The 12,524-nt window shown below is 37.8% G+C and overlaps 1 protein-coding gene and 1 long non-coding RNA gene across 7 annotated transcripts in view; one reads left to right on the top strand and one right to left on the bottom strand.

Annotated features, from left to right (window-relative positions):
- The window catches only part of LOC138707702 (uncharacterized), a 39,808-nt gene extending 33,327 nt beyond the window's left edge, over window positions 1-6,481 (top strand). For all 6 annotated transcript variants that reach the window (XR_011334325.1, XR_011334324.1, XR_011334326.1 and 3 more), the window contains one exon: window positions 5,913-6,481. Coding sequence is in view for 2 of the 6 variants with exons in the window: in XM_069837525.1 (XP_069693626.1) it covers window positions 5,913-6,344 (432 nt within the window). In the remaining 4 variants the exon portion in view is untranslated. The remainder of the gene's footprint in view (window positions 1-5,912) is intronic.
- LOC138707709 (uncharacterized) overlaps window positions 1-12,524 on the bottom strand; it is a 114,831-nt gene that overhangs the window by 49,890 nt on the left and 52,417 nt on the right. The gene's annotated exons all lie outside the window — the stretch shown is intronic.

A 12,524-nucleotide genomic window follows, 5' to 3' on the forward strand; every position in this document is an offset into this window, starting at 1 on the left:
TTCTGTCATAGATTTCTGGAAGACAGGCAGGTTCCCCATTCCATTGCAACCTGTCCAAATTCATGCGGTATTAACGGTACCTCTGTGCAGTTAGTTTCGACAGGAAGTTTTCACTAAATGGACGCATTTTAACGCAGTATGGCACTAAAAGAAAAGTTTTAACGATGGAAGAAAAAGTTAAAGTAAGTCATCAAATTGAGAACGGAAAATAAAAAAAGCTTACGTCTATCATGGGTTTGGCCTAATTAATTCCACAGCCCAAATTATTTGGAAGAGCAAGGATAAAATTGTTGTTGCATTTGAACAGAATGGATCGAAGGTAGGGTAGGGAGCAGTGAAATTGTAACTGAAATAATGAACATACTCATAGAACGTAATTTAGAAAGTGTGTATTGGGCAAGTATGAGACAACAGAATAAAATGACTGATTACTTCACTCCTAAGTAAAAAAGTTTGGTGAGTACTGAACAAACTATTTTAATACAGAATACTGTATTTATAATTGTACGTGTATTTTAATTAGTTCATTGTATGCTTAAAAGTGAATACATAAATCTGAAATAAGCCTATTTAAATTTGTAATTTTTCATTTTCCACCTCACTAGATTGATAATATGAATCTCGGTTACTACGACACCCGTTTATAACAACATAATTTTAAAAGTTGCTTGGATGTCGTTATAACCAAGTTCTACTGTACTTCCAAAGCGTCTAGTTTGTTTCCTTTTCCAACCCCTCACATTTCTCTTGTGATACAAAACTCCTTCTTAAGTATCCTTTAACTTCATGCATCTCCATTCCTTATCTTGTTCATTTTACCAGTCTGAAGCCCAAGACCACCCCAGAGAAATTTCTTCAGCCCATTGCTAGCAGACTCAGTCACTTATAAGTTTTACTGCTGTAAAGGAGTGTGTGGTTGTTATACAGTTAGCATTTAACTTTGTGTATAGTGTAGTACAGGGCTGGCAGTTGGCTTCCCGTATGAGCGTTTTACCCGCACGGGTTTGTTCCCTCGTTGGCAGGACTGCTACCCCTCTGCAAGGTAGCGAATGAGGGGAAAGTAGACAGTTCGTTTCGTACTGCTCAGGGGTAAAATACGTGTCTCCAATGGATCCCTCAAAGCGGAAACTTGCAACTGGATTTAAGAGTGATTGGAAATTGTTATTCTTTTTTAAAAAATCTAGATGGGGAGATGCACAATGTGTTATCTGTAAAAAACATGTCATGTGCAGAAAATATAATCTAAAGCGGCATTATAATGTGTTCCACGCCGAAAAATATGAAGGCATCGTTGGTGATGAAAGAATTAATTTATTTACTGAACTGAGTGAGGACGTAAGGGTAAGTGGAATTATTTTAATTTACGTTTAATGTGTTTAACAAATCTAAAGTTTGATCCTGAACCATAATATCGAAATTTATATTTTGTTATGTCAATATCAAAATGCTGTCTCACTACTTGTCAGTAATTCAGTATTATTTTCGTTCTGATATTTATAAATTATAAACGAACCCATTTTGTTTCGTTCTGTGGGAATCTTCTTCACCTGTTGCCCATGATTCTGCTTTATTCACAAGTTACGAGCTGTCTTATGATATTGCAACATTTGCAACCACGTGCCATCCTTTTTCAATGGTGACTTTATTAAGTCTTGCATTATGAAAGCGGTAAATAGGCTTTCACCACAGTCTAGTATATAGTCACGAAGCTCGAGTTGTTGAGGGTACTATAGTCATGTCACCACACAGTTCTCCAGACTTCAGCTACTCAGCTGTGTTCCCGTACGGGTACGCTCCAGTTATGTATTGCCAAAGCGGAGAATAATTCTTGCTGGCCCTGGTGTAGCGCATATATTGTTTTTGTTGTTTAGTCAACTGTCCGAAGACAGGTCTGAATCTTACAAGTGATACCAAGAAGTCACCACTTTTGAGGCAACTAGACCAGGAGATAATGGGATAGGGTGGCCAGTTTCTTTCCCCCTCCATTGTATACATCGCCGATTAGCTACATAATATACTCTAGTCAGACTTTAGATGCATACAAAACAATTTTTCTTCCTCTGACACATCCTCAAGTGAGATGTACTGCCTGATAATAGAGATACATATCAGCCAGAACCTCAATCAGAGGACCGTGCATATATTACGTTTGTGTTTATATTGATCTATTAAATTAAAGTACTAGAACGCAGAGTTAAATATATCGCGCAAGTGTATTAGTGATCTGACTATTTCTGCTTTGTGTGTGGTGAATACAGAGTTAAATCTAATAGACAGAGAATAACACCACTAATAGAAAAGGCTTACGAATTATATTTTGGTTGTAAACTAGGTAATAAAAAGAGAAGGTGGGCTTCTCATGTGTGTTGTGGTAATTTGTGCTAGCCGTCTAAGGAGGTTGTTAAAGAACAAACGAAAAGTTTCTATGCCTTTCGGAATTCCGATTGTATGGAGGGAACCAACCAACCAACCATCCATATTGATGAGTTATTTTTGTATGACTAATATGGGGCGCTTTAAAGGAAAAGATAGAAAGGAAATTGAATACCCAAATATTCCATCAGCCATTAGATCTGTTAGTCACAGTGATGAATACCGATTCCTATTCCTCTTGACTCTTGGACAGTAGAAGACGAGACTGAAAGAAGTAATAACCTAGAACAAGTTCCATCAAGCTCTGGTTCAGAATTTGAAGGCACAGATCCGAATGTGCATTATCAGGTAACTCAGTGAGAATATTAAAGATTTTAGCGTAGCTCAGTGGTCAGAGCTCTTGGTACGTAGAACCAAGGACCCGGGTTCGATCCCCGGCGCCGAAGCGATTTTTTTTTCCTTAAATATTAAATATTAATTAATATTAACTCAGTGAGAGTTAAATGATCTGGTCCGAGATTTAAACCTTTCAAAAGCAGAAGCAGAACTTTTAGTTTCTAGGCTAAAAGAATGGAATTTCTTACACAGAGATACAAGCATATCTGTATTTCGAAAACGAGAGGAGCAGCTGGTTAAATACTTCAAAATGGAGGATTCCTTGTGTTACTGTTGTGATGAATGTTATAATGGTATTTAACTCAATTTCATTTCTTGCTCTCAAAAAAGACAAAAAATGTGATTTACTGAACTGAGGTTGCTACATAAAAACGAATAGCATATTCGAACTCAACGCATCAAAATACTGTACATCATAAATGACATATGTTGTGCAAAAAATGTTTCAAGGTCTTTTTTTTTTTTTTGTTCAGTGTGCTTAATAGCCTATAAGCCTCACCGATGTTCGGGGAAAGTAATTTGGACATGATTTCCGTCAGAAACCCCAATGCAATACTGGAAATTCCATCTTTCGTTGAGCTCATTTTTCAATAATATTTGTAGGCATCTAAATAAATAAATTAATTAATAGATGAATAAGTAAATATATAGATAAATAACTAGATGAATAAGTACATTTATGAATAAATAAATAAATATATATGTATATATATATATGGGTATAAATACAGTACTACCCTGCTAGCCCGACATAATTGGGACCGGGGCCTCTTCGGATTATTGAAATTTCGAATTAAGTGGAGAACAGGAATGCAAGTAGGGAAACCGCGCCCCTTACCCTTTTCCCCCGTTCAATATCTCCCGGTTTTTTTCACTGTCGAGATCAGAAGAATTTGACAGCTTATCATAATAATATAGAAAACAAGTGCTACTCCATTCACAAGTGGTAAATTTTATATTGTAGGCCTATGTTGTATGTAGGAACAATATTAATATCGCTGTTCCCCGTTGGTGATGCTGTGAAGTTATTCAAATGAATTTTTTACCAGATCCATTTTCATGGAACATGACTGTGGAAGAGTGTAAAGTTTCTTTTTATATTACGAAGGTTTTATAGAAACCCTATTTCAGTTTGGTTGATATGCCTTTCCCCTCTACTCACACTCTCTATATTGCAAATGAACTGGGAAGTTTGGCTACACTGTCTCTGTGATTCCGTTGCCAGATTCTCGTTAGCAGACGACATTTTCACGTGAGGTTCCTTCCCCCCTCCAACCCCCACACTCAATGTCTCACGGCTGCACAGCAACGAGTTAGAAAGAGAAGAATATCTCTCTCTTTCTAACTCGTTTCTGCACATGCTACCCCTCTAACCCGCACTTTCCTCTCGCCCTACGAACTACTTCATAACCTGGCTTTTAGTATACCAACATTGAAGGGGAAGATAATGGGTATATACCCGGTGGCAGTGGTAACTAATTACACTCAATAATGACAATAATAAAACTTAATTAAAACTACAATTAATAATACTAATAATTAATACTAACAATAATAATAATAATAATAATAATAATAATAATAATAATAATAATAATAGGGAATATTCTAAATTAAATGAAGCACGGTCACTTAAAATAACATTTAAAATAAATCTAATTTGTATCTTAAACCAAAGTTCGAACTAAAACCCACGAGTATGATATGTTCATATCCGCACAAGTACCTTTCAACATTACACTCATTTCGCTGTCAACTCACTCATTGCACTGGAACTACGACACATTTCACTGATTCTATCCTGATTTCACTAACATTTCAAAAACATTTCACTGTTCAAGTACTTTGCACTGCCACTATAAACTATAAAGCTTCACTGACAGGAACACGTTTCACTTACACAACACACTTCACTGACAACATAATTCTTCACTGATACAACACTTCAATAACAAAATATCATTTACACCCTTTAAATATTGTGTATAATTACCGTCTATTAGTAAAGTCCTTAAGCCTATTTTTAAACACATTTTTGGTTGTTGGTAAAGCCTTTAGTAAGTCTGCAGGTAAAGCATTCCAGTCCCTGATAGTACAATTGAGAAAAGAAAACTTTCCAGTGTCCGTCCTCTGTCTACTTTCCCTCAATTTATATAAGTGGTCGTTCCTTGAAGAGTAATTTGGCGGATGCAACCTATTTTTTATTTCTCTCCAGGCAGGCTCACCTCTGTATGTTTTGAACAGTGCGCATAATCGAATTCGCGTTCTCCTGTCCGTGAGTGTGTCCCATTTTAATGGTGAATTTTTCCGACAACACTTGAGAGCCCGTTTTTTAATCTTTTCCAGTGTCTTAATATATTCTAATCTGTATGGATCCCAGCATGCAGCACCATATTCCATTACTGGACGTACTAGTGTCTTTACATTTCGAGTTTCTAAATACTATTGGATTAAATTTATCGAGTTTTAGTCCAATACTCCTTTCCCCCCCCTCTCTCTCTCTCTCTCTCTCTCTCTCTCTCTCTCTCCTTTTTGTGGATTGTCAGAAATCTCGGACTAGAGGGGTTCTACTGTACTGTAAATAACTGAAGAAACAAATAAAATTATTTCTTATTGAATATCTTTACTATGTTATCGTTTGAAATTTAGCTGGCTGACTAGTTTCGAAGTGGTATCCTTCATTGTTCGAAGCCTAGTGAAGATCACGCGCTGTCTTCTGGTTTCTTGTTGTGGTGAGGTGTGTTCATGATTGTGTCGAAAAGAGTGTGTTTTGAAATTCAGTTGAGTGTTGAGGATGTAATGTGGATGTGTTTTTTGTATGTTTATAAATTTCATATTTACACTCTAGAGCAATATGAAATGTATAAACATACAGAACACACCCACATCATATCCTGAACACTCAACTGAATTTCAAAACACACACCCTTTTCGACACAATCATGAACACACCTCACCATAACAGGAAACCAGAAGACAGCGCGAGATCTTCATTAGGCTTCGAACAATGAAGGATATCACTTCGAAACTAGTCAGCCAGGTAAATTGCAAAAGTTTAACACAGTAAATATATCTTAAAGTTATTCAGTGATTATAAGTGTTAAAAGAATGTGTCAAAAATGAATATTATTTCTTATTCGTAGGAAAATGCAGCCAATGAGGAACACGTGGGAGGAAACACTGAAGATGAAACTATTTCCAACGACACCAGTACAGTAAACGAAGAAATCCTTCGCTCACCGCCCAGAAAGAAGACGAATTTAGCAGACGAGCCTTGCAGAAAGGAAGCATTCAATTATATGAAGACATTGACTGAGAAATTTTCTAAGCGTGATGACTACTCTGTTTACGGAGAGCACATAGCTAACAGACTTAGGAACAGTGGTAGATCTAAATTCGAAATAGCTATTGCACAACATGAAATTGATAACATTTGTTTCAAACTAACAATGGGTGCATTTGCCCAACAGGATCCCTTAAGTTTTTCCACAGAGGCAGTGAGATCTTCATCATCCCCAGCCCTTCCTACACAATTCACAATGTCTGCAAGTCCTTCACCCCAGTATATACTATAGACATGTACGTGCATTAAGTACCATCTCCTGGTCCTGTCACACAATGTATGCTCTCTTTCTGAGTTGATTTTGTTTCTGGCATTCAGAATAGTTATTCTAAGTTTTACTTCAAAATAAATACAATTTTTACCTGTTAATGAAGTTCTGTTCTATGCCCATGATTCAATTGAATATGTATTATTTATTACCATTATTATTATTATTATTATTATTATTATTATTATTATTATTATTATTATTATTATTGACGGCCGGGTAGCTCAGTTCGTAGAGCAGCTGGCTACTGACTGGACGGTCCGGAGTTCGATCCTAAGTGGTGACTGATTTTTCTCGTTGCCAAACTTCCAGAACGGCCCCGAGGTTCACTCAGCCTCCTATGAAATTGAGTACCAAGTCTTTCCTGGGGGGTAAAAGGCGGTCAGAGCGTGGTGCCGACCACACCACCTCATTCTAGTGGCGAGGTCATGGAAAGCATGGGGCTCTACCTCCATGCCCCCCCAAGTGCCTTCATGGCGTGTAACGGGGATACCTTTACATTATTATTATTATTATTATTATTATTATTATTATTATTATTATTATTATTATTACATAAAACTAGTGTAACAATCACAACCACACATAGCTAAAATCTGAAAGTTACTGCTAATCGTTGTGTTATGGGTATAAAGATAAAGGCAACCACATGAAAAGCCAAGATGACCCAGAGGGTGGGGCGAGAAGTTAAGACTCCCATCTTTACAGACAGTCGGCAAGTTAATGGCAGTAGGGGTGTTAATTCTACGGACCCTTCGCCTTTACTCCCAAGGAAAAGGAAATGCCTCTGGTACGCCTTTCTGTTAGAGGCTGAGTAGATCCCAGGGCAATAGTGCGGCTGGAAGGATTAGATTAATGGAAAAATCCATGACCCCATCGGGAATCGAACCCGCAACCTTCCGGCTTTGTAGCGTTACGTCTTAACCTCGACTTTAAAGTGTTACGAGTATAGTTATTCTATATCTAATGTGTTTTTTTTACAGATATGAGGATGTATCATTTGAATTAATATTTCAGAATCACTTGGCCTATTCTGACGAAATTTCTTAACCAATCTCCATAATTTTTTATGTCTTTTACAATATTTTCGGCATATTTAAGACCAGTACGTGTCCATCAGCATCTTTTATTTTTCTTGAACGCCAAAAATATATCCGTATTTACTTGAAAATAAGACCCCATCGATTGTAAGAACCTCCTAATTTTTTGAAGCATTGTTTTATAAGAATATTTTGTATGCGAATATTACAAAATACGGGTAATAGAATTCTAGTGCTGCATTTTAAGTGAGACAAACTGTAAGCTTTTCAAAAAATCATACGTAGAATAATACCGTCAGTTTCATCCCTAGGACAGCTTCACCCTCTTTCAGTAACTTTTAGCGAAAACGGTGAGATCACAGTCTACTATATACAGTCACGAAGCTTGAGTTTTGAGGGTGCTAGAAACAATAGACTGTGACGGTACTATTTTGCATTGCCTGTAATGAGGCGATATTAGCGATCCTAGTGGTGAGCAACTGTCTAATGTTTGCATATTTACTACGTATTGAGCTTCGCGACTGTATATACTAGACTGTGGTGAGATCTCATGAGTGTGGAAGCTGGACATTCCGTTTATCCTTTCTATCTGATCACGCATTTTAATATTACAGCTCATAAAATCAGTAACTACAGCTCGCCCAGAAGAGATGAAAGTCTGGTTGACGTCACTTGGAAGGGGGAGAGAACTGAGTGAAAACGTTAAAAAGTTCGCGCTAAACATCTAATTGAAAACCATAGGCCGCTATTCGGAGTCCTTAAGCTCTGCTGTCCCGTGCATTTCATTGCCATAACTGGAATCACCATCATCGTCGTCCATTATCGAGGTTTATGATAATGGAGTGTATGACTTCAGAAAAAAAATGTTATGTTTTATTTAACGACGCTCGCAACTGCAGAGGTTATATCAGCGTCGCCGGATGTGCCGGAATTTTGTCCCGCAGTTCTTTTACATGTCAGTAAATCTACTGACATGAGCCTGTCGCATTTAAGCACACTTCAATGCCATCGACCTGGCCCGGGATCGAACCCGCAACCTTGGGCATAGAAGGCCAGCGCTATACCAACTTGCCAACCAGGTCACTTCAGAAAATAACTCGCGTTCAATGTAATAATTTTCAGTTTCTTTTTAACATTTTGACGAAGAGCATAACGTTGTAGTTTGTTGGTAGGCATTAATATTTATTTTTGATAATAAAACATAATACGCAGTATCATATGTCGGTTTTACACTCACCTTACTGTCTGAACTTTCCGACATGCTTTTGTCATAATCTGCAGTTTAAACTTATTCGGTTTTACAACTTATGTCTTTCCCAAATTCCCTAAATAGTTCACCTGGTGTAATAATGTTCATGAATCGCATTTACAAGGATTATTTAAATCAGCAGTGACTAAAATGAAACAGATTTCCAATTCACTCGAACGTAACCCATGAAGCTGTAGAGTAGTGTTGTCAAAGCGGAAGGAAGATACAAAGCTACTAGTAGCAAAGTTCTCTGTCAATGACGGATTTAAAAAATGTCTGTAAATATAATAAACTTGTATGTATAATGCAGTATGTTACAAATTATCCAGTACATTGAACTGTTCACTACTATTGTCAACTAATGACATTAATAAATTGTTTTACATATTTTATTAGTAGTTCTCACTCAGATTATGATAATATTAATATGCTTTCATCGTACATACAGTGCATCAAACACGACAAAACATTAATGTGCGTTTTAATATATTTTAGCCTCTCTGAATCAGGGACCTATAATCGGAAGTTATGTCAGTTACTGCTAGCCGCAGTTGATCAGATTGTCTGTCAGTCAGGATCTACATCTGAAGTTTATATTATACTAAATAGGCCTAGTTGCTCACAAGCATTACGTTGTAGCTCCAGTGCTGTATTTGGAAACAAATTTAGGGGGTATCTTTGAAATCTCCTTGGTCAGACTAGACTATGTATGGACTCGTATTGTACTTCTTTTCCAAAGTTACTTCTTCGTCATGCAGTCTCCTCTGCAGATCTCTTTTCAGATCGCAGCCACTATTTTACTGCATATAAGCCAAGAAATTAAACGCTGACATTGGTGGCCAAACACTTTTTAGGAACAAAAACCTCAGAACTCTTTTACTGGAAGAGTATTCCTTTCTTAGTGCAGAGATCGTCAGTGCTGTAGTTGGGCCGGTACGGGCCTGTATGCCGTAAATAAAAACTCGCTGTTACCGTACTGGCAAAAAATATAAACTCGAAAACATTCGTTACGTTCAACTGGTCTTTAATAGACTTTGAAATGGAGGATGTAAGATGCCTGAAATCATTTGACTTTGATATCTGGCATAAAAGTAACGGTTGGCATCTCATATAGTTCGCTTAAACGCTTGTAAATTTGTTGTTTTGTCGAAAACCACGGTATGGCACCTCGAGAATAGTTGTGATCTGTTAATTTCAAGCTTGCAGACCGTCGTGGTATTTCTAATTAATAGACCTACTAACCCGATGACACGGTGTCTTAAGACTGAAGCCTCTAATAATGAGTAGAGAGACTTTAAATAAAGAATATCTAAATATGCAAGTTTAGCTAAAATTACGATGTCTGTTAATTTTGCTAAAATATGGCAGTAGTCTGTGATGGCCTTATTACTCGTATGAGAGATCTAACAATTCCATAAGATTTTAGCATACTGTACTGTTAAAGTCTCCGAATCCATAGTACATTCGCCAGGATCTTATGTTGAGGAGGCATTGTCCGCATCAAAAGAGGTTTTCAAAGATAGTGAGCTACACAGCAGGACAAAGGTAGTTGAAATAAACCCTAGTCAATTTTACAGAAGCCTGGCAGAAAACTTCAAGCAGAGGCCTATCAATCCCACACAAATATTCTACTTACATTGACAATCTAAGATTAGTCGTACAAACTGGAAAAGAAGTAAAAAAAAAAGAGATAGTTGAAAGATTTGACTTGTAAATACAAACACACTAGTAGAGTCAGATAGTACCGGAACTTCGGATGGTAACGCCGTGCTCTATAGGCAACTTCTCTGCCTTGTCCGTGTGGTATGTGACCTAATCTCCAGGCGTATAGTCGGTGCTGCTGCGCATGAGAAGGGGGAAAATCGCAATACAGTGCAGCTCTCAGCTTCGTTTAGTGAAGACGTGTAGGTACAGGGACATCATTTTATTTTTACTAAATTTTTAATATTAACCTGGCTGTACCTTTGGATTAACGGTTGAGAACCGGAAACACCGTTTGCTACCCCCTTCCACGACTGGAGTTCGATGATACTGGCGTAAAATACAAACAAATCACTTTACTAGGTATAGGAGGGAAGAAAAGTAGTTAATCCCTTTACGTAAACTAGGAAATATCGCAATTTTCAGTTTGATAATTTTCATTACGTTTTTGTTTAATCAAAATACAGTACAGTATTAACAATAAGTGTTTTTACTCACGAACTGAGTTATCCATGCGAACGTATTCATTATGCGGTGTACATTATACTGTCTACAGATCATTAGCGTACAATATAGAGAATGAAGTTAAATTGAAAAATAATCATAATATAGATATTTAAACACATTTTTCAAAATAGTGGCCGTTCATTTCGATACAGGTTTCAGTTGTTCTGTGCATATTATCGCGCTATAGACTATTGCATCTAATTCCAATTACAAGTTTCGTCCTTGGTACTAGTAACTCATGTTGAAATAATTCTGTACGTACTCTATAAAAGAGTACCTTACGTACTGTAAATTCAATCTTCACTTCTGCCCGACCAGCACAGGTAAAATTACTCAGACATGCTATCTACTGTCCGTCCAAGTGGTTATGTTGCAGGATCGTACAAAGGGGGGGGAAATCACGTCACAGTTAATTACTTAACAGGGCCCTTTTATTTAAGTTATTTCAAACAGTTTTATATTAATACGTAGACGTCCAATTCCTAACAGAAATTAATGTTTTCAGAAAAGAGCTAAGACAGCCTACCCACTAGCCCTTACAGAGAGGCGACCAGAAGCAGGTGGGAATAATCGGGATGCGACTTACGCAAACGGATGGCAGTACCTGTGCGAAAATATGATCCAGAATTGAAAGCTCTTTCGTCACTGAAAAATGCGAACATATTTCTGGAACGTACTATACTCACTCAGTACTGTTTACTATATGCGGTCTTGGTTCTGTGTGGAGGACAGTTGGAACTTCATTAGTAGAATGGGTGGGAGTGAAATACATTAAAATCTCAGGTACAATAAAAATTTAAGTAAAAATAAAATTATGTCCCTGTATATGTGGTAAAATGAGCTTGAAAGAGCAGAGACATAACATTATATTTTGTGTAAAATTCAGTAAAACATTTACTGAGACTGACACTCGTGCGCCAAGCGTATGGAGAAGAAGCAATGTCTCTGACCCGAGTGTATGAGTGGCACAAGCGCTTCACAAGTGGCCGTCTTTCAACGGATGATGATCCACTTTCAGGAAGACCCAGATCGGCAAGAAAGGAAGAAATGATAGCTCCAGTTGCACAAGAAATCAGACGAGACTACAGACAGTCAATAGATGATGTGGCTACTTTGTTAGGCATTTCGCATGGTTCTGTGCAGTCCATTCTCCACAATGATTTGAAAACGCAACGTGTGTGTGAGCACGGTGTTCCAAGAAGCTTAACAGGTGAGCAGCGGAAAGAGCGGCAAATGATTAGTGGAGACCTGATTGACAGGGTGGACCAGGCTCCAACTCTCTTGCACAGAGTGAAGAGACATGGTGTTTCCTTTACGACCTGCAGCCAAAGCGGCAGTCTTCAACGTGGAAATCTCCCTCCTCACTACGGCAAAGAGATTCCGTGCCGACCGATCGAAAGGGAAAGATAATGCTTGAGGTGTTCTTCGATATCCAGGGTCTCGTACATTTCGAGTTTATTCCTGAGGGTCGAACTGTCAGTAAGGAGGTGTATGTTGCAATTCTTCGGCGTCTTCATGATGCATTTCGACGAAGAAGACCCAACTTGTGGCAAGGAAAGAATTTGGTTCTCCATCATGACAATGCCACAGCACATCGGTCGCTCTTGGTGAGCGAATTCCTCGCACAACACAAAATACCTGTTCTTC

This window comes from Periplaneta americana, chromosome 10 (assembly GCF_040183065.1).
Source record: "Periplaneta americana isolate PAMFEO1 chromosome 10, P.americana_PAMFEO1_priV1, whole genome shotgun sequence".
Taxonomy (NCBI): Eukaryota; Metazoa; Arthropoda; class Insecta; order Blattodea; family Blattidae; genus Periplaneta; species Periplaneta americana.